Genomic DNA, 23,980 nt, shown 5'->3' on the forward strand with positions numbered 1-23,980 from the left:
TTTATTTAAAAGGTATATTAAAGTCAATCCTCTTCAGTGTACATAATTAAATGTTTTTGTCTGTGAAGATACATTTTTTCTGTTTTCCTTTTTTCGTTGGTTACTGGAACTTTATTTCTTGAAGATTCAAGAACAATTTTTTAGGTGCCAAATACCAATTAGGCCACACCAATTTGATTCCTTGTTCGACGGACCCGCCCGCACCTATTTTTTTCAAAACGGATTTTTTTTATTTTTATTATATTCCCGCTTCCCGCATCCGGAAATGAAATCATGTCCATTTCCCGCACCGTTTTTTTTGTAAATATTATATTTAGATCTCAACATTTGTTTTTTAAAATCACAGTCTAGCCTTTATATAACGATTTTAAACCTATCAGCACCCAAAAACACTGTAAATATCTGCGAGAATATTTGTTTCAGCATGAAACCAATTTATTCCACGCGGGAGTGCTCCATTATAAATAGAAATACCAATACAGAACAAAACGTTGGTTTCTTTCCCCCTAACTTATATTCCCTATAAAAAAAATGTTCGTTGTTAAAATAATGTACAAATAACTTCTGAAGGATTTGCCTTCAACTGCAATTATAATGTATGGTGACGGTCATACCCACTGCAGGTTTGTGCACCTGTCCTGCTGTCGTTCAGCAGTTATCGTTTGTTGATGTCGTTCATTGGTATTTTCCCGTTTGGAAATATAATTTAGATCGTTGATTTTCCTGTTCGAATTGTGTACAATACTAAGTTGTGGTCCCTTATAGCTTGCTGGTTGGTCTTGATCAAAGCACTGTGTAAAAGGCCGTAATTTGACCTATGTTTGTTATTATCAGGTTGGGACCAACCCTCCCTCAGACAAGGGCCTTGAAGGGGTCATTTTACCATGTTTACTGTGCAGTCTGTTATAGAAAAGAAAATAGAAATACTTAGGATCCGTACAGTGCTACTATACAAAACCTTTGACAACTTAGAATTTTTTACTCAAAAAGAGGAGAAATACATTATATTTTAAACAACTTTTCTAAAAGAGGGATGGGTCCACTTATTTTGAATAATATTAAACTGTTAAAGTAAATGTGTTAACATGGTTAAAGTCCAGGAATATTACATAATTCTTGGACATGTTTTGACCATTTAATACCAAATATTATAGTTCTTTGGGAAAATATAAGCCCTTTTGTACTTTAAGTCAAATTAAGTGTTTTTACAAAAAGAATATATTATAACTTTAATATTTTGACCCCTCATAATAGGGATATTCATAACATTAAGGGGTTGTTCTGAACCTGATTATGACTTGGATGGAGCATTGTCTCATTGTCAGTCACACATACATAGACCAGATTTAATTATTCAATTATTTCTTGTTGAACAGGGAAAAAATGCTTCATAAATTAAAGAAATGTCAAGGTACAAGTGATAAATCAAGTTTTAATATAGTCAAAACCTACTATTTTATGTTTACAAAAAAAAATTATAATCGCTCGCCTTTACTTTTTAAGCTTCGCCTCAAAAATTTGCAAATTAAATATTTTTTTATTAAAATTTTCAAATCGCTCGCTCGCCCCAATTTATGGAGTCCAAAAATCCGTAGAACAAGAAATTAAATTGGTGTGGCCTTAGTATAATGTTTATCATACCTACTTTTTTTACAGATTGAAAAATGGGTTCAAAAGAATCCTTAAACTCCTATATAATTGTCTGACACCTATAAGATTCCATCAAAATGATAATAAAGTAAATACCGTGGATTCATAATAATTCGTTGGATACCAATTTTCGTGGACTTCGTCGGTACAGGGAAACCACAAATTTAAATGTTTAACGAATTGCAAATTTGCTGTATATTTAAATGTAGACTTTTGGAAAACCTGGAAATCAAATATCCATGACAATGCAAGTTTTCCTCAATCCACGAAAATTGGTAACCATGAAAATTAATGAATCCACAGTAAATGATTTATCTCTGACATTACAGTGTAACTCATCATTGTACTTACCTGCTACTGAGAGAAACATTCATCTCCAAAGCCTTGATTCTATTATTCAATCTCATAATAGCAGTTTCTCGTTTCTGATAGGGCAGGACAGGAACATGGATAAGTCTTAAATCTTTGGCATTTTGGTAAGCTGGAACATTATCCCCTACAACAACAGGTTCAATAGTATCTGTACTTGGTCCTTCAGTTTCACTGGCATTGGCCTTGACGATTGAGGTCTGTTGGATTTCTACTGAGATAGAGGGATCAATTTTTGAAGATTCTTCTGCAGAGGGTACCTCTGGTTGTAGTACCTTTGTTTCAGAAGTCTAAAAGAAAGAAGCAAACAGTCATGTCTTAATAATTTTGATCATCACTACATTGACCTTTCAGTTACTGTCAATTCAGAAATTATTGCGATGTTTTTATTATTGCGAAAAATGTGACATAGTTGCAATCACAATAATTGAAACTCTCATTTTTAATGATTTGTTTGAATTAAACAGGATTTTCAAATTGTAAAAATTAATAATAAATGCAGGTAATAATATCTGAATTTAAAGTATACAAATTTCAAACTACTTTTTTAGCATTTTTGCAAATGTTACAATATCTGATGTTTCAACAGTTTAATCAACTTTCACCTGTAGCGATGTACTCACAGAAGTAAATGTTATATACTGTTAATCCAATAATTTTCAAGCTAGTAAAAACATCAAGTTCTTGGGAATATATTCCAACTTTTTCTTAATCAAAATCTATGCTTTTAACTCGTAAAATTATCAAACTTGTAGGAAAAATTGAAAAAAAAATGTTGATTAAAAAAATGCTAACTTGGTATGTAAGTAATCTCAAATAATTCTTTATCATTTTTTTAAAACCATTCCTATATTTAAATGTTTTAATCGCTTAAAAACATGTGTTTAACTTTGACTGGTAAGTCAAGAAAGGCAAAACTCCCAAAAATATGAAATTCCAATACAGACTATCAATACTTAATTTGAAGTAGACCCTACCTGTTCAATTGGTATACTACTTGAATGAGACGAGGCAGTGTCTACCAGAACAAAATCTACAGTTTTCTTTGGTTCCTCCTCAGATAAAGATGGAGTTGTATCTGAAACTTTCACTTCAATTGATTCTGTTGAAGAACTTGACTGAATTGTCTGACTCACATCAGGGCTTGATACTTCTAAAGATTTCAACACCTCGGTTTCTTCTGAAGATTTTTCTGTAACTATTTTTGTTGGCTCTACATTGGTTAAAGATGTTGTTGGATCAATTGAAGCCGAAGACTGTATTGTTTGATCCATTGACTCTATACTAGTAGTTGATTCTGTTAATTTCTCCGTCGACAGTTTCACATCTGTTGACGTAACATTTGATGTTTCCTTTGGTGGCAGCTCCCCATTTTGTTGATTTGATTCAGGACTTTGTTCAGAGGCTGATGGCTTAATTTCTGTCTGACTGACATCTTGTGTTTCAGGTGTCATTTCTTTTATTATAAAATCATTTTTGTTCAGTAAAGTTTTTCTATTTTCTACTTCTTCCTGTTCTTTAGCAAGGGATTCATTCAGTGAACAAACGGGCAATTTTTGAGAATACTTCATAATATCATAGTATTTACAGATAGGTTTTCTGTAATAAGAAGCAGCTGATAATTTATCAGTTATATAATCACATGACACAGTTTCTTCCTCCTCATCATTTTGTAGCAAGGTAACCAGATTGTCACTCACACTGGGGACCTGTTCATGGTCCTCGAGCTTTGTAACAAAAGATTCATCATCTTTTTTCTTCACATCTTCTGGTTCTATAAAATAATCAATGGCCAATTACAGAGAAGTCATTTTTAAATGTAAATATTCAATATTTTATCATTATGTAATAAAGTTTGAGAGCAATGGCTCTTTATATATTTTATGAATATTTTTTTTTTTAATAATTTCATGCGTCTGAAGCGTTTTTCTAGATTTATCTTCATCACCATAATATTAAATATCTATGAAATTACATTTTTTTCTAACAATCCTCCGGATGTTGACAGAAGTCTTGTCCTCATAACATTAGGGCTATTCCATTAGAATGTGTGTGGGAGGGTAGGAAAGGACTTTCAAAATATCTCTACAATGAAGGAACAATTTTTTAGATAACTTTGCATAATGATAACAGAGGCATACTGAAAAAAGACCCATGACCCACATTCAATAATTAACCTTCGCTTCCTACCCTCCCACATACATTTTAATGGAATAGCCCTTAGTCAAAGATTATGTTTTTTTTACATTTATTTACCTGATGGAGAAGTAACAAAACCAGTCTGTGGATATGGCGGACTTGGTTGTAAGGCCTCATCATATTTCTTCTTTTCTGTTTCCATTTCTGTCTTACTACAAAAGTTTAAAACATGTTAATGTTTACAGTATGTCACTGGTTAAAATAAATAATAAACAGGTCTAATTTGTGCTAGATAATTTCATCTCAGTTCTTCAATTATAAGACATTTTTACTACAATAGATATCAATTATCTTTTCAGCTTTAATGACAATACAAATGAAAATAATAATTGGAACCGAAAATTAACTTTTAACATGTTTAACACTGCCACATTATATATGTGCCTGTCCCAAGTCAGGAGCCTGTAATTCAGTGGTTGTTGTTTGTTTATGTGTTACATATTTGTTTTTCTTTAATTTTTTAATAAAAATAAGGTCGATAGTTTTCTTGTTTGAATTATTTTACATTGTCTTTGCTTTGCTCATTGTTGAAAACCATATAGTGATCTATAGTTTTAAAATGTCTGTGTCATTTTGGTCTCTTGTGGATAGTTGTCTAATTGGCAATCATACCACAACTTCTTTTTTTCTATATTCTAGTGTAAAACCTACTCTGGTACACAAGGTAACATATATCCATCTGCGGTCATATTATTCTGTGTAGTGTTAGAACCTGGTACATTGAGACTATCATCAGTCACACTTCCAGTTTGGTCTAAAAAAAACAAAAACAAATAATTAATATGTTATTACATGTAGAATATTGTTTGCATTTACTTGTATGGCGTCACTGTCTTTGGAGAAAATTTTGAATTTTTCATCCATTTTTTAATTAACATGAGCAACAAAAATTTTCCAACATCCAATAGGGGAGATCTCAATCAACTTGCCTATGGCCAATGTATTTTTTTTATGGAACAGCCCATAGACCATATTTCAGATGCCTGTATTTTACCTTCTACCTATGTGATATATCCTAAATGAATGGGATTAAGGCCCTAAGCATCTCTCTTTCAAATGGCTGCATAGTCAGATCTCACAGAGGTGTATAACTTGTCAGTAAAGAGATACATGTACTTACTTGTTTTAGAATCCTGTTCTTTGTCTGCAACATTTAAAACTTTCTTAACAAGCTTCATAACACTTTCTGAAATACATAATAAATGCAAATAGTCAAGAAAACATTTGCATAATTTTTTTTTAGGTATGGGTAGTTAAATTTGATTATCTTATGATAGCTTTCCAACATAATATAAATTTCTTTCACATTAAAAAAACATCAAAATATTATTATTGGCTGCAATTAAACTTAATGGTCAATCCTAATAAAATCATTGTGGGGATAAGATATGTAACTGCTAATAACATGTAAACTATACAACAATTCCAAAGTCAAATGAATTATGACTGAAGGTCAGGGCAATTAGATTCCACAACAAAGAGATTTGCCAATACTTATACAACTGCATACCAAAAATCATTGACCATGTCTGTGATTAAATTTATTCCTAAACAAGCATGTGTCCCAAGTACATGGATGCCCCACTCCCACTGTCATTTTCTATGTACAGTGGACCGTGAAATTGAGGTATAAACTTTAATTTTGCATTAAAATTAGAAAGATCATATCATAGGGAACATGTGTACTAAGTTTCAAGCTGATAGGACTTCAACTTCATCAAAAACTACCTTGACCAAAAAACTTTAACCTGGAGCGGGACAAAGGGACAGACGAACAGATCGACAAACGAACAAACGGAGGAATGAACGAACCCACAGACCAGACAACATAATGCCCCTCTACTATCGTAGGTGGGGCATAAAAATCATAAACTTTCACAAGTGAACTATGCAACATACAAATGTATTCAGTCAGTAGGCTTTGAATGAGGGCACAGATTTCAAGTAATCTCTATGGAAATGAGATGTGCAATGATAAAACTACTGAAAACAATATACCAATGATTCATAATTAATGGTTCCCCTTGAAAAGACCTAATCACACAAACTTAAACAAATTTTTGACACTGCCATAGGTAACGGCATGCCTAAGTCTTTTCTAGATCACAAAATAATCAATTCTTTCTTTGCAATTGTATACTAGAAGTTATCTGTTTTATCATGTCGATAACAGAATAGGTGTCTACACGAATGCCACACTCACACTTTAATTTTCTATGTTCAGTGGATTGTGAAATTGGGGTCAAAACTCTAATTTGGCATTAGAATTAGAAATTTCATATCATAGGGATCATGTGTACTAAGTTTCAAATTGATTAGACTCCAACGTCATCTAAAACTACCTTGACAAAAAACTTTAGGCTAAAGCCGGACAGACAAACTGATGGACAGACAAACAAACAGACAAACAGACAGACAAACAGACAGACACACAGAATCAAAAACATAATGCCACTATATATATATATAAGTGGTGCATAAAAATTTCAAAATAAGGTCTTGATATAATGATTTTTTCCTGTATTATTTCTATAAATGCTAAACACTTTCTTACCTGTTGCACTAGCAAACAAGTTCTTGGTTGATTCTGCATCTTCTGTCTGCTCATTTCTCAATAATACTGAAAAAAGAAGAATGTTTAGTTTTTCGGTCAATTTTAAGAAATTTCCATTGCAGTAAATTCAATACGGTTAAGAAACTTTCTTTACTGCCAATTAAGAACTTTTCAATGGCAAGATATATATATAAATATATTGTAAATTCAGATATTATTGCATGCATTTATCATTGTGATTTTGTCATTTTAGACTTTAAATGCGTTTTAAATTTTACAATTTTGAGAAAAATTTTGTTTAATATTCCAAAATGCGAGTTTAAATAATTATCGCGTTTACAACTCTGTCGCATTTTTTTTCGCAATAATAGAAACCATGCATTAATTTCTGAATTTACAGTATTTAAGGTTGTCAGGTCTCTACTGTAAAACAAACCTTCATCCATATCATTTTCATTATCATCATTATCTTCATGAGGTCGATGTCCATACTCATCATACTCCACCGGCATTCCAAACATTCTACAAAGGTTAAAAAATTCCAGTTTTATTAATATATTTCAAAAGAAAGTAGCTACCATTTTCATTAAAAAAAATAAAAAAATCCAAAAAATCATATATTATGCCCAAAAAAGTTTACCACAGTAAACTGATGTTAATGTTTTATTTCATTAATTTTCCAACAAACTAAATACAAAAATAAATATAAATGTTGGTAATTCATTCAAAAAAAATACAATTGTTCAACAATTCATATGTAATTGAAAAAAAACTGTCTTACTAAATTACCCAATGACTTGTCTGCCTTCTGATGTATAATGTGTCATAAGATTTTTTCTCTGATTATCATTTTCTAGAACTTTGTAGCACTTTTTATTTTAAGATATCCATAATGTAGAGTTAAATCACTTAAAACACTTACCTGAACCAAGTCAAAGGACAAAAATGTTCAGTGCCATAATGGTCTAACATCTCTACTTTAACAAACTGAACCACATAACCATCTTTAACAGGAAATGGATGAGATTTTCTCTCTTCTGAAGCAGTAAAATCGCCAATATTTGTCCATTCTTTGCTAGGATATCTGGATCAAAACAAGACAAATATTTTAATTTTCATACATAGTTTAACATTGGTTAAGGATTTCAGAGTTAAGACTTTGTTTTGTTGGTAGGAATAAACATTTAATTTATGTAACCATGTAAATCAATTTTGAATACAAAACAAATATTTTTTTCTAAAATCTTGACTGTTATTTTTATACTTATACCACAAACGCAAAACTTTGTAGTTAAATGACTTTTCTTCTTTAGGTGTGCCTCATAAATAAAATAAAATCTGAAAGATTTATTCTACTCACCTATCACTTAAGGATACACGAAATGTCTTTGGTTGTGAGGAAAACAATTCAAAACTGGCAACCTCAAAATTGTTGACATGGATTGGCTCACATAGTTCTATAACAAACCTGGAAACAAATAGTTATCAAAATCTATCAAAAAATAAAGGAAGAGTGTGTCTGAAGACTTGATTGCCACTGCGCATATTTTGCAATTTTTAAGTTAAAAAGGGAGATAATTTTAACAAAGGGAGAACAGTAAATGACCCAACTCTTTCTGTGAGTTGTGGTTCTTAACACTGTATATGAGTATCAAAAAGTTTGCATGAGGCAAAGTAAATTTACAATGTGGAAATGAAATGGGAAGGACAAAAGGACTAACAGACGGATGTTCAAGGGTAACACTTAATGCCCTCATTGCTTACGGCAGGGCATACTTACAAGAGTAGGAAATCTCTCTAATAGATTCGTAAGGTACTAAATTTAAACACGATCAATATCTGGTAAGGGCTTTGGTTGCTGTGTATAATTGATTGCAACTATTAGCAAACAAGCTACAACTTGATTTATCAATCTGCAGAATGAATAAACAAGAATGTGTCCAAAGTACACAGATGCCCCAATCGCACTTTAATTTTACTTAGATTCCCGGAATTTTTTTGGGGTTCTGCTGTATTACAAGTTTAGAACTACCCCTTGATATCTTCAACTACTCTTTTTAGCTAGCTATGAATGATTAAGTTTAACTTACCATTTTTTTGCCACTTTACATGGATTTATCATATATTCATCCTTGTTATTGGTTAGTACAGCTTTAATATTCTCAGCTTCAGGATTACTGGCTAATACTTTGGCACCACATTCTTTAGAGGCATAATTCACAGATCTTTTCGATTTACTAACACTTGATCCTGTAGCTTCTGTTGAACCTTAAAAAGAGTAACAAAAGTTATCATCAAGAAATCTGAACAACTCAAATATAATTCTAAGTGATTAGGCAAAGTTATAATATAAATTACTGTTATTCACAAATGACTATTTACCGGGTATGTAACAGCATGAGCAACATGACGGATGCCACATGTGAAGCATGATCTGCTTACTCTTCTGGAGCACTGGAGATCACCCCACAGTTTTTGATGGGGTTCGTGTTGCTTAGTCTTTAGTTTTCTATATTGTGTCTTTTGTACTATTTTTTGTCTTTTGTCTTTTTATTTTTTAGCCATAGCATTGTCTGTTTATTTTTAATTTACGAGTTTGACTGTCCCTTAGATATCCTTTGCCTTCATACAACTGAAAGGTTAAGCAAGCTAAAAAAACAGGTTTAAACCACCATTTCCTACACATGTACATAAGAAAATGTCTGTACCAAGTCAGGAATATAACAGTTGTATTTCATTAGCTTGTGTTTCAGATTTTGATTTTTCAATCTAATTAAGAGTTTTTCTGTTTTGAATTTGTTATAAAACTATTTTCCACATTTTTCAAACATGTTTAGGAAATTAAATCAATTAAATATCACACTTTTTTGCTTTTCCTCTTCTAAAACTTTTTGTGTCCACTCTGTAAACGTCTGAATTTCATCCCCCTGCAAAAAAATAAATAAATACATAATTGATTCAACCATGCAGGAATTCAAGCAGAAGTACACCTGTTCCAATATCTGTAATAAGAAAATGAATTTCAATGGTAATTTTAAACTCTCAGTAACATAACTATACCTGCTGTTTATGTTTATCTCCATCAGTTTTTGCTGGTTCAGTAATAGTATCAACTAGTTTATCTGCCCCTGTTAGAACCTTATCTTCCAACTGTTGAGGTACATCTTTTTCTGTGTCTGGTGTCTGTTCTAAAGATTTATTTGTAACTGTGAGAACTCTTTCTGGAATTTGTACATTCTTATCTTCATTGCTGTAAAATAAAATAAAAAATGAACATTTTGTTGAAATCCATCGACCTTAGAAAAGACAAGGTTTATTCTTTTGTCTTATTATTTCCACTGTAATTATACCACACCATACATGCTCTGTCAGACATAGAATTTACTGCAACTGTAATTTTTCACTATTCCAAATAATGAAGAACCTATATTTATTCAAATTTCAACTTCAACCCTTGTAACTATTTTTGTATTATAATTTCCAAATATACATTTATTTCAAACTTCTGAGGCAATAAAGCTTGATTTTAACTTTAAATTTGAACAAAAAAGGATATTTTTAAACCCAAAAAAATTTCATCATGTTCATGCAGTAGAGAAAATTCTCTTACATATAGTTGACTGTTAAATAAATTAGAAAATGCAATGAACTGCACTTTTCCATCATGTTTTCATTTTGATTTGAAGCAACACTTTACAGCACCTTTTGCTGTTAGATGACAGAGAAATGAAATTAAAGAATTTCTGTCTGATTTAATTGACGGTCTTGATTTGACTTCAAAAACATGGTATTTCATAGCAATCAATCTAATCTTGGTTAAGTTTATTAGTTTTATTACATTGACTTTTTAAGAATAAAAGTAATATGAAGTAATACATGTTATAACATTGTTCAAATGAAGATTTTTTTTTTAAATATTAAGAATAAATACCAGAAAAGCATTATATGAAACTTTCTATTGGTCTTTGTAGTAGATTTCTTAACCCATGCACTAAAGAAAACGCAAAAGCTAAAAATGTCAATAAAATCTTACTTTATTGGTTTGACTTGAGGATTTTCAGTTTCTTTTTTCTCTGCAATTGTGTCTGTTGAATCTTGTTTTTCTTGCTTCTCAGTTTGTATTGTGAATGGTTCCACCTGTGGTCTTAGCTGCTCACTGTTAAATGTAAGTATACAATACACACATGATGCACAGTAATATTGAAGGTTTAAGGTGGTGAATTAATGCAGTGAACAATGGTGAATTTGATTTTCCCTATGAAATATCTTTCTGTTTATTTCATATGATATGACAGGCATGACAGGTACTGTATCACTGGAAAAGTAATACTTTACAATCAGCTCACAAACATCATGAACATGTTTAACAATATCACATCCTTTAAGTGCGTCTCAAGTCAGAAGCCTGTTTTGTGAGGTTGGTTCATATCTTTCATATTTGTTTATCATAAAAAAAAATGTTACAAATTAGGTCATTTGTTTTCTCAATTGACTTGTTTCCTATTTTCATGTCAGGGCCTTTTATAGCTGACTACACTATTCGGCTTTTCTCATTGTTGAAGGATGTACAGTTGCTAATAATTGCTTACCATGCTTACATCCACTTTATTTGAACTTTGACATGTTTGTTAGACATGGTAGATAGATTATTGTCTCAATCACAATCATATACATGATATATATCTCATCTCCTTATATTGATACAAATTACATATAATAATTACAAACAGACATATGTTGTACTGTTATACCACTGTCCCAGGTAAGGGTTAGGGTTGGGATTCTGCTAACATGTTTAACCCCGCCACATTATTTATGTATGTGCCTGTCCCAAGTAAGGGGCCTGTAATTCAGTGGTTGTTGTCTGTTTATGTGTTACATATTTGTTTTTCGTTAATTTTTTTTACATAAATAAGGCCTTTAGTTTTCTCGTTTGAATTGTTTTACATTGTCTTATCAGGGCCTCTTATAGCTGACTGTGCGGTATGGGCTTTGCTCATTGTTGAAGGCCGTACAGTGACCTAAAGTTGTAAATGTTTGTGTCATTTTGGTCTTTTGTGGATAGTTATCTCATTGACAATCATACCACGTCTTTTTTATATAAGTAAAAAAACAATAATGATAATGTTATGATAAGTGTTTAACACTATATTCAGCGCTACTGTCATAACTATCCTATTAGATGGTGGTCAGTTTTTATTGGTGTAGGAAGAAGGAGTGCCCAGAAGAAAACTGACAATCCTAGTCAATTAATATAAATAAGAAGATGTGGTATGATTGTCAATGAGACAACCCTTTATCCATGTCATTATATACATAATAGGTCAACACAGAGATTTCGTTCACAATTAACAGCAAGCTATAACAGGCCTTGATAAAGATTGGGTTAGGTTGCCATTCCAATATAAACTAAATTTTAAAAGAATTCTTTTCAATTGAAAAATCATCACTGAAGAAAACATATACTGGTAAAAAAAACTTAATTGTGAATCACAACTGAAAACTAGCATTAGTTCCAAAATGTGTAATATCATTTATTTATAGAATTGCAAAATAATCATATTAACATAAATCAACATTTAGTTTAATTCATGAATAATTTGTTCATAATTTGTTCATCATAAGATTGTGATATTTGAAAATGTTTAAGATTATCTAGGTGAAATATAGACCTGTCCATTTGGTACTTATATTTCTCATATAATATATCTTCCCATTATTTGTACTTATTTACACATGTCACTATCATAAATAATTTACTTTCTTATTTTCTTGACTATAATGATGATTATATTGATATAATCTTATTAAGAGGTAATCTCATTTTTGTAGTAAATGTCAATTTGTTCTTTCATGCTGTTGACAATTTCTGCCATGTCGAATAATGCAAAGTATTTTATTTATATTACATGTATTATGTATGGTTTCTTTTTTTTCTAAACGAAATAAACATAATTTTTTTTAAATAATCTGCTTGTTAACTATATACATTGATATACAACATAAACAATGAATACAACATGCAAAAATTGATCTTTTTTCAAAAATCCAGATTTTAATCATTAACTCAGAGTAACTTGTCATCTTTGTGAGAAAATAAAGTTGTGTGTGAAATAGTATTTTATCTATTATTAGAAAATTGGGTGTTATTGGAAGATCTGTAATCCCAGTACTGTGCCATCCTGATGTGGTTTTTGTTTGTTTTTTGTTGTTGTTAAGTTGCTGTCTCATTGACATATATACATCTATCAACTTACACATTATCTTGTTTTTCTTTTGTCTGTGTTTCTTGTTTTTCTGTTTGAACATCTGTCTTTTTTTCATCAATCTGAACATAAAAGGAAATAGTTATATTACATGTATTAGGGAAAAACATTGACCTTTGACAGAAATGGAGGAAAAGCAATCAGTTCACCAAAAAACAAAACTGACTTTCAGTCATGACAGTCAATTTGTTTAAATACTTAAGTAGCCACATTATATAATCTGAGTGATTGTATTCAATTTTCAAAAATTAGCCTCTCAGAAAAGGACATTTTGACACCTCATGACTTTTTAATTGCTTTCTGTTGTTTACAGATTTTTTTATCGTATCTATTGCACTCAGTTTGCAACTTGTCTACATTAGAGGTGAAAATGAATCAAACTTGATTTTGGGTATACAATAGTTTATAGTCATTATTTTTGGTTTCGGTCACAAGAAGTTAAAATCTTCAATTTATATGTAAATTTCTTCAAGTCATATAACAGTATACCTACTACATATTTGATTTTAAACATAAAATTTAAACCTCATATAAATATCCATTGTAACAACAAGGATTTTTAAACATTTTAAATATGATTTGATTTGGACTATCCCTAGAATATTTGGACAACAGATTAGAAAAAAAATATCACAAAAGATAGACCATCCCTTTCGTCATGTTTGTACTTTCTAAGCATGTCATACTGAATCTGATAATTTGAACAATTGTATATAAATAAAAGTAATAGATAATTATCTCTGTTATTTGGGACTTTTTTCTCATTAGACAGCTCAGATCATTATACTGTTATCTGTCTAACAAAAACTGGAAAATTAGCCACAAGACCTACATATCACCTTAGAAAAATAATTCAGGTCATTATTTAAAGTACACTTGTATTTATTTTGTTGTCATGTTGACCCATGATAAGCTTTCCATTTAAATTGCTAAATTAAATGACAGATTTTTGCCTTAAGGTCTTGTTAAAGTCTATTCATCATATGACCCATTAGTTCAGGTTTATGTTTAACAAGAACTACCTGTCTAAAATTTGTAAAAAAAAAGTTTTTAACTGAGACATTTATTCAATGGTTATATCAGGACATGTGTAAATATATAGCATGTTACATATATGAATGAACAAATTGCAAAGAGTTTTCTTAGTGAGAATTGTGTGGGAACAAAAAATAGCTTTTTAAAAAGCCTGTTAAGCTCTTGAGACTTATAGCAGAGATGATGTTTATTTCATTATTTTCTTAACAGTATGAATAAAAAATATGCTAAATCTGATTCCATAAATTTATCATTATTTTATAGGATAATATATTTTCAATTTATTTATATTATAATTGACGTATTCTTTAAATTCTAATCGATGCATAAACGTGAATGAATTGCGCAACAGCTTGGAATAGATTGACCTATACATTACACCTTTATTATTTGCAGTATTGATAAAAACTTATCAGATCAAATTTCACTGTCATACATTTATTTATCATTTATTGTTGATTTTATTGAATATGCAAATACACGTACATGCAGTCATGGCAGTGTTATTCAAATCTTGCTTTTGTAACCAATAAACTAACCATGACTCAATGCCTCAACAAAAATTAACATGTGATGTAAACAACCTCAATATAAAACTTTTAACCTGATATAAGATATGTAAGATGTGTGAAGGGACAAACCAGTGGCCATAATGACCTCCACAATCTTAGACAGGGAATAACAAAGTATAACTCTTATGAGATGTGCTTACACTTTATATCGTTTTACAAATGTTTTAGAAGCAGTCCAATGAATGAATGAATGTAAAATGATGTAAAAAAAGAGCCCCCCCCCCCCCCCCAAGAGAAAAAGACACATTATTAAAGGGAAACTTCGCAAAAAAATCAAAAATTTATATTATGTCCATTCTGTATAAAAATGCTCAAATTTATAAATATTAAAGTTTTATTCCGCTAGATAAGAGATCACCATCGATTTTAAATTTTGAGTATCAGTTCTCGGCCTTCCGCCATTTTGTTATCTTGGCCAAATAAAAATCACGATATGTCTATAAACCACAAAGAAGCATAACTACAGTAACCGATGTAGTCTTAATTACGTGTCGATATCGGGTCAATCGTACGGTTGTTTTATCTGACTAACTTACTTGATACGGACAATGTTCTTATTTTTTTAATAACCATATAGTCTGTTATTTTTAAACTGTTAATATTGGAATCGGTTAAAAAGTCAAAGTTCAAATCATAAATAAGTGTTCCGTGAAAATTGTTTTCGAAAATCTAATGCGTTCATAATTCTTTAAAGTAATAAACTTTATTCAAATAAATTAGGATCTTCGCTCCACTGATCACCCGCATGGCTTAAGGTATTACTCCCAAAGGTATTGTGAGGGGTGTAAGGTGACACGTCCAGGTATTCAAGCGATTTTCTGTCGGGCTTGCAAGTTCATGCATCGTTTCACTTCTGTAGGTATTGATCAGTGTACACGGCCGATAACTTATAACTGAACTATCAGGTGCATGTGTAATATACATCTCTGTCTTGCGTGTCCGAAAGTGATATAATATACTAGTCATTACTTAACTCATACGCTTGTTTATAAATAAAATTTCTGGTGTAAAGAATATTATTTATAAAAAAAAAAATGATACAAAAAAAAATTTAAAAAAATTGAAGATATATACAAATATACGTATTTTTTCCAAGGGTAAATTTGGGAAAATCAGAGACAAATATTGTATCATATGTCTCTGGGAAAATGTAATATTTACTCGTTGTCAATAGTAAAGGACATAGTTGGATCGGTAAACGGACAGAAAGTCACAGGACAAAAAGTCACAGGACATAAAGTTACAAATTTGATAGGACGAAAAGTCACAGGACAAAAAGTCACAATTATTTTTTTGACAATTGTTTGAATATATAAGAGAAAGATCTTGAAATATTTTCTTTTTATTACATCTATTTATTTTTCAGTGTAGGACATTGTTCATAAGCTTTGTTAAATGAAAAGTTATCAAATTTTAATCATGCAAAGGGGACATTTCTTGGCACCATGAAGCCATTTAAGTACAAAGTCACTTTGACATTTTGTTTTCAGAACAATTATTTGTTCATCATTGATGTTTATTGAATAAATTTTAATTACAAAGTTGCTTTATATATAAGAGTTCAAGAAAAAAACAAAAACTTTGTTTTTAAAACTATTTTTTCTTGAGAAAAATACTCTAAAAACTGAATTGTGACTTTTTGTCCTGTGACTTTTTGTCCGTGACTTTTTGTCGGTGACTTTTTGTCCTGTGACTTTCTGTCCTACATTCGTTGGATCATTCCAGAAATGTTGATTAAAAAATGTGCGCACTTGTCGACGTATCATTTATACGCCCGGATAGAAAGTTACGGAACTACAGCGCAATTTAAAATATATACATGTATACATTGAACATAAGAAAGAAACATACATTTTGTGCAAATTGGGGTAAAAGTTTTGTAAATAGACTAGTCCACGTATACTAACTATACAAATCCTTGCGTATACTAACAGTATGTAATCATCCAATTCGATAGACTATTGTATACCAAAAGAAGAAGAAGAGGACCAATTTGATTTAAATACAGGTCGATCTATAACTTGCTTTGGTTCATCGAAGTTATGAACATAGTAAAATCACAGATTTATATATCAATTAGATTGTTCTCGAATAAAGAAAGAAATTCGTCATCACCACAATTGTTCCGACATATGCAACTGGACGTACACTAATAATCCCCGAGGGATGTGAATATTTTCTAGGAAAGCTATTGAGTATTAAAGTTTCAAATCATTTTCGGGATTTATTTTCTTTCTTGATATTCAATGACAGCAAATTTAAAGAATAAACTGCTTTTCAGATATTTGTCCGCTTTAGGGGTTGAACAGACTTATAATTACATTCAAAAATAGGGAAAGATGACATTAAATTCGTTGTCTTTTGTTTTTAAACATCTTTGGTCAAATAGTCCCCGATTATGATTAAATTTGGTTGACGTTTTTCACACTTGATAAAGAATATCTATTCGTAATTTTTCGATTCCATTCCAAGAAGACCTTAAATTTGCTGTCAATTTTTAAAAAATTCTTAAGTAGAAAAATATTTTTTCTTTATTCGTTCATATTATATTCCGCTTCGGTAGAGTTATCTTCAGTGAGTTCCAGTTATTAATTTATACGTGGCTTTTAAAAAGTCTAAATCTAAGTGTTCTCATTCATTTGCCTAATAAAGACAAATAAAAATACTTTGGTGAAGCTATTTATAATTTCTAAGTTCTCCTTTTTATTAGACACCAATCATGGACAAAAGGTGTAAATTATTTCAATCGGACATATGATTTAAGTTTCCCGTCTTTAAACGAAAATTGTGTATTTCTTAGTAAATTAACTTATTTGAATTAAAATAAATAATAGCATCAAACATAATTAAATAATAATATTCCACGGCGATCAATTTTTATTTGTCACCAACTTGAATATATATTTTAGATATGTATATTGAATGCTCCCTTGTCTTATAATTCACTGATCCGAATAGACAGTCACACCTGGCAAGATGTGCCCGAGAGGCGTGGTTAAATACCGAAGTGCAAATAACAATTTACCTTTCAACAAGCCATCTACGAGTATTGCCACAGAACCGTGAATACACACATCGTATCAACCAAGTCATAGCAGAGATAGTAAAAGGTCAATAAGAGTACACCAACATATTGTCTTTACAGATTATTGTACTTTACTTTGTTCACCTTATCAGTCCGAAAATATATTAATTAAAAATAAATTTATAACTTTTTGTGTTGTCTACAAAAATAATTCGAATATATACGTTTAACATAGAAAATTTATCTCATGAATATGTACAATTGAACGTCTGTGCGTTTTATCTTCTTATTATCGGATGGTTATTTAGATAAAGCGTAAGTCATCGGCGCGCTTACGATTACGTTAAAATATGATTAAAAACCAAGACTTTTAATGATTGTATTTTAAATCCCGGCATGCAAAAACCAGGAGAAAACGTCACGACCTACAGGAAGTAGTTAATATTTTTTCATTAAATATTGAATTTCTCCTTTATTACTGCACATCTAGCAATAAAACTTTGTGAATATATATATTATGTCATAATGAACAAATTTAAACCATAAGTGAAAAATCGTGAATTTTCCCTTTAACATAAATAATCTACCAACAAACATCATTTTTAAAGGTAACATTATATTAAATGTTGTCCCTCCTCATGCTTATATCTGCAGATCTAGAATGCATGGCAAGTTTTTTTTTTTTTTTTTTTAAGGGAAAACAGCTACAGATGTATGCTTCAGAAGATAATTTACAGAAGAGTGGCGTTGAAGTTATGTGGAAACTATAGTTGACTCATATTGGCAATCATACCACATCTTCTTATTTTCATATTGAAAAAAGGATAGTTTTTGTTGCATAAGGTTTTTTATGTATCTTTTCTAATTCACTTATCAAGAAAGATACAGTGGATCTGACATGTCTGATGAACATGATGGATATATGGTGACATGATTAAATAACAAGTATTGATTATTTTTATCATAAGACTGCTTAAGTAATGCACACTGGTTGACAGGTTTTGTACACAATCTTAATGCTCTTATTGATTCTGTGTGGAATAGAATATGTATCTATCAATACCATTAATTACTAACAGCTTGTATAATGAAATACACAACTAAACTGCTCATGTAACTAATTTTACCTGTTCAACTTTTATTTCAGGTGGTAATTTTTCATGACTTTGTTCCCCTGGGTCAACATGGTCAACAGGAACCTACAAAAAAGTTAAAATTCAATAAATTATCAATTAAACAAATGCAAGAATGTGTCCCATCCACACTACCATTGTCTATGTTCAGTGGACCGTGAAAATGGGGTAGAACACTAATTTGGCATTAAAATTAGAAAGATCACATCATAGGGAACATGTGTACTAAGTTTCAAGTTGATTGGAGTTTATCAAAAACTACCTTGACCAAACAAATTAACCTGAAACGGGATGAACGGAGTCGAACAGACGAATGGAACCAACAGACGAACAAGGGAACCCACAGATCAGAAAACACAATGCCCCTCTACTATGGTAGGTGAGCTGTCAGATGTTTAGAGAAATCTCAGATAAAATCAAAGGCAGATCCAGGGAGGGGCTGGGAGAGCTTGGGCCCCCCTTTTGTTGGAAAAATTTGGTTGATTATATAGGGAATCATTGAAGCATGACTGGAACGGCCCCCCCTTTAGGTCAGTCAGCGACCCCCCTTAGGAAAAGTTCTGGATCCACCACTGAAAATATACTAGTATAAATGATATTACTAGACCATAAACTTAAATTACAGGTTAACAAGGTCAATGGATTTTAATCAAATTCACTAATGACATGAACATGATGAATGATATCTATGTAAATATTTTGAAAGTACACAAAAGGACAAATGTCCACACATGTGAACTGTTGCGTCATTTCAGGACCCTATGGAGAAACAAGATTTAAACTGTTACATCAATAAGAGGGTTGAGAATATTTAATTTTATTTTCAAAGTTCTAAAACTTTATTTCACTTAGAAATGCATATGTTTACAATAATAAATGTTGTCAATACAGAGAGGGAATTTTTCTTTCATGATTTTCAGATGTCCGTTTAAAAAATATGTTTGTCCTGCATCATAGTCACTTTAAAAGACATGGAAATTTCTTGATGATAGTGTCAAAATGTTTCATTTGGATGTCTATATTCATGGTATTGAATTTTGCATGCTTTTTGGTATGTAAACATGTAGAACTTGTGTTACAAGATGTATATTTGAAGAATGATATATGTAAGAATAAAAGGAGATGTGGCCATGGGGGAATACAGTTTTTAACATCAGTCGTCAATAAGACAGCAAGGCAACATACATGCTATATACTATAAACATGTGTCCATACAAAAATTTAAAGCTCTTAATCATCCCAAGTCTATAAAAGTTGTGAATAAATAAACAAAAACAATATTTTTTCTCCAAATAAATGAAATATGGATTATGTGTTATGCACTGTAAACAATGTAAAACAGTGTTATATGATACATGTTATACATGTAAGTCGTAGACTGAACATATGTATATGTAATATATATACCATGTTTATGATGTATAAAGCCATTATTATCAACATAAAATATTTCCACATTTTAACTCTTGAAGAATTCATTTCAACAGCTTGTGTATGTTTATATCTTTTTCCTGTCATGTTTTTCAGGGAAGTTCCTCTGTTATACAACTGAGAAAATGCCTAATCCTTCAAAAATGTTTATATGTATTTCCCAAATAATAAACAATGAAAAGAATAAAGTAGAATGCATATGCATGTTATCCTTTTAAATTTTAACACATCAGGCACATTATCCAGACAAACATAGTAAATCTGGAATTTTCTTCAGAATTGATAGCTTCACATCAATCATTTTTTGTCAATTGTAGCAATTGAATTCATAGTTTTCACAAATAAATCTTACAAACATGACAAATACAATGTATATCATACAACATGTACAAATAATGAAATTTTTTCTTTAACAATTACAATGAAGGTCATCTGACATCCTGGACCTGCTATACACGCCAACGTACCTGTTTTGAAGATTCATCCTGAATTGTACCAATTGTCAATTTCTCATTTCCATTGCCATATGTTCTGAAAATGATTAAAACACATGTTCAAAATGTAAACAATGTCATTAATTACAATATTAAAAAAAACGTAACATATTTAACAACATATATATATTGTTACTAGGATATCTAAATGTAGATAGAACCAGGACCTAATTTTCAATTACTTGTACATTTACCTGTCATCCTGATTCAAAACTTTTAATCTATATAAAAATATAGAGGAACCAAATGAATCATTCAATAAATAAAAGAACAGAGTTCCTACATGTCTGCATGTATGTCTCTGGCAGTGCACATATCCTATCTATCCAACATTTTCCAAGGGTAATAACAAACAAAAACCTTTTTTTTGCGCCAGATGTATCTACTATCTGTTTAAGTGAAAAGTTTGTGTGTGAGACAAAAACTAAATTTTAAAAGCCAATTTTTCATAAATTTAATATCTTTTCAAGGGGAATAAGTCTTTTTAAAGAAGTCGATTGGCCACCATCATACATGTTATAAAATTGGTCAGAAATATTGCTATTTATCTAACCTATATATAGCATAAGTTTTATAAAATTCTGGCAAGAGTTTTAACTGTGAGAGATCTTACAAGACAGGAAGGACAGACACCTGGTTTACATGTCCCCCACAACGCATTACACAGGAGATTTAAAAAAAAAATTGACAATAGTTTAAAAACTTTTCAAAACTTCTTATTTATACATGTAATAATATGTATTCACCAAATTCCAGTGATGTATATAAAATATAACATTCAATGTTAAGCATGCACGACATGTAACAATTCCCCCTTATTTAGCTAGATCAATTACATATTTAGCTGCAGTGATCATGTACATTGACCATGTGACCAAGCTACATGTTTATTAGCATTACTTAAAATCAAGTGTTAATTTCTGCTCAAGTCATGTAAATTAAGTGTGATAAATAATGTAGTAATTTCTGCTCAAGTCATGTAAATTAAGTGTTGATAAATAATGTACATTTTATTTCAGTTATCACACAGGAAACAAAGCTGACCAGTAAATTGCTTCATGTCAACAACAAAGTTTACTATCTGATCCTAATGGTCATTATAACATGTATGACGCAGTTCATATGATATACTTCTTATGCTACAAATGTATATATACTTTGTATACTTGGGATTAGTTTAAATCACACATTTAATTCACTAGCTTAACATTCTTACTTCATTGTACTTATTGACTGTCCATAATATGTGATGTACATGCATGCCTCATCAGAGTTTTAGATCCCTTTTAAATCTATTTTTACAGATTTTGGCTTGCACCAAATGACCATGCATATGACCATTACAGTGGCTGATCCAGAAATTTTCATAAGTGGGTGCCCACTGACTGACCTAAGAGGAGGCCTGCTTCGGTCACGCTTCAGAGATTCCCTATACAAGCAATCAAATTTTTTCCCAAAAAGTGAGGGGGGCTCGGGCACCCTGTCCCCCCTAAATCCGCCTCTGCATTAAAAAACAATTGTGAAAATTAAGGAAAAAATATCAATTGTGAATACAGTGCTTCAACTGCAATGACATGAATTAAGGAACTCAATTAAGATAAAAACACATGAAAATTGTAAGGATGAACATCACAAGATGAACATGACAAACATGACGTAGCAGTGATGTTATACATTTTGTACATGTAGATTATATCATGCATATAGGATTTAAACAAACTTGACATCTTCCCAAAAAAAATTTTGTATGTATTCAAATATGTACATGTACAGGGGGCAATTCAGATAACAAAGAGTAAAATGGTTAAATAGAAATATTCCTCGGACTCCTCATTAATTTGAATTATTTCTCTATCAAGCCACTCTGACCCATTCAATTTTTTGTACATCTACATATGTTACCATGTACACAAAAATGTATCAGATTTTCATCCAGAACAAAATACACACCATTTCATGTGAAACATGACAATGTGATTTATAGACGGGCAATCTTTAAATTGCTCATTTAAGAGCACATTATAATTATTCTTATTGTAATAGAAAAGCAAACTTTAGCATGAACTCCACGAAGGTATTAATCAATACAGCTAACATGTTGTATATACAAATGTATCAGTCTTGACTGTGCTAAGGTCATGTTAGTATACATGTACATGTAGATAAAGGCAACAATTCATTAAGAACAAGGACTAACAATCAATCATTTCAAAAAATCAATATCCATTATCAAAACCTTAAGAAAATATACTTGACATATATATAGACCTTATATTTAAAATAATACATAAAACATGTAAAAGGAAAACATATTCAAATAATCTATAGGAATTCATTCATTTAAACTTAAAGAAAATAAAAAGTTGACATACATTCATGACATTTGTAAATGATATTCAATAAACAGCTGATGTAAACTCATTTTTGAATTGAACTATTTCTTCTAGTTACATGTACATTGTATTGTACCGGGTACATGTATGTAGTACATGACTATTTTTCTCCATTTCATTCAGTGATAAACAATCAAAATATGAATTATAATTATTAGAGACACATGTTCAATCAAAAATCCAAAGTAAGCTATAAATGAATTATTTCATTTAAGTTACATGTACATTCATGGCCATGCTTGGTAAAAGACTCAAACATTGTCATTTATATAAATCATAAAATGGTTTAAAAAACAAATACACCATATCAATTATTTCACGAAATTCTAGATATTTAAATATATGTGAATGATGTACATTTTGTAACTTATTATCACATACTAACAGACAAGGAAGGAATCCCTTATCTAAAACTGTAAAATAAGTATGTTATAAGTACATGTAACATCATGTATTGGGGACACAAATGGGAAAAAGTTCTGAAAATTCAAACATGTACAGTCTATGCCAAACCAGTTTTAGAATGTTAAGGGTTTGTCTGCCCGAAAAAGAAATCTGAATTTTTCTACTACGGTATATATTCAACCAAAAAATCCTATAATGTCTGTCTGACCGCATGATTTTTTGTCTGACATTTTGTCTGTCAGACAGAGCTTAGAATACTCAGCATGTAACTATAACTGTATAGTCAAAGAGAGACATAGCTCATATTTATAGACAAATTTCTCTTTATGCTTGTGTTACCCCAGATTGATTAGCCAGTAAGAGTCTAGTCGATACCTGAATGCCATCATTTAAGCTAAATCAAATAATGACAACATTGAAGAACAATGCTTTGTCTTCTTTTAAAGAAAAATAT

General features: G+C 30.7%; 1 protein-coding gene across 1 annotated transcript in view; it reads right to left on the bottom strand.

Annotated features, from left to right (window-relative positions):
* The window catches only part of LOC134708360 (SUN domain-containing ossification factor-like), a 38,065-nt gene that overhangs the window by 12,270 nt on the left and 1,815 nt on the right, over positions 1-23,980 (bottom strand). The window contains exons 2-17 of the mRNA XM_063568831.1: positions 20,702-20,765; positions 18,798-18,869; positions 13,030-13,100; positions 10,806-10,928; positions 9,833-10,022; positions 9,636-9,699; positions 8,863-9,040; positions 8,133-8,240; positions 7,695-7,856; positions 7,209-7,294; positions 6,773-6,838; positions 5,339-5,404; positions 4,870-4,972; positions 4,276-4,370; positions 2,997-3,793; positions 2,002-2,309 (exon numbers count right to left, since the gene is read on the bottom strand). Coding sequence (XP_063424901.1) covers positions 2,002-2,309; positions 2,997-3,793; positions 4,276-4,370; positions 4,870-4,972; positions 5,339-5,404; positions 6,773-6,838; positions 7,209-7,294; positions 7,695-7,856; positions 8,133-8,240; positions 8,863-9,040; positions 9,636-9,699; positions 9,833-10,022; positions 10,806-10,928; positions 13,030-13,100; positions 18,798-18,869; positions 20,702-20,765 — 2,553 coding nt within the window. The remainder of the gene's footprint in view (positions 1-2,001; positions 2,310-2,996; positions 3,794-4,275; positions 4,371-4,869; positions 4,973-5,338; positions 5,405-6,772; positions 6,839-7,208; positions 7,295-7,694; positions 7,857-8,132; positions 8,241-8,862; positions 9,041-9,635; positions 9,700-9,832; positions 10,023-10,805; positions 10,929-13,029; positions 13,101-18,797; positions 18,870-20,701; positions 20,766-23,980) is intronic.

The sequence above is a fragment of the Mytilus trossulus genome, chromosome 2, assembly GCF_036588685.1.
Source record: "Mytilus trossulus isolate FHL-02 chromosome 2, PNRI_Mtr1.1.1.hap1, whole genome shotgun sequence".
NCBI classification, from domain to species: Eukaryota; Metazoa; Mollusca; class Bivalvia; order Mytilida; family Mytilidae; genus Mytilus; species Mytilus trossulus.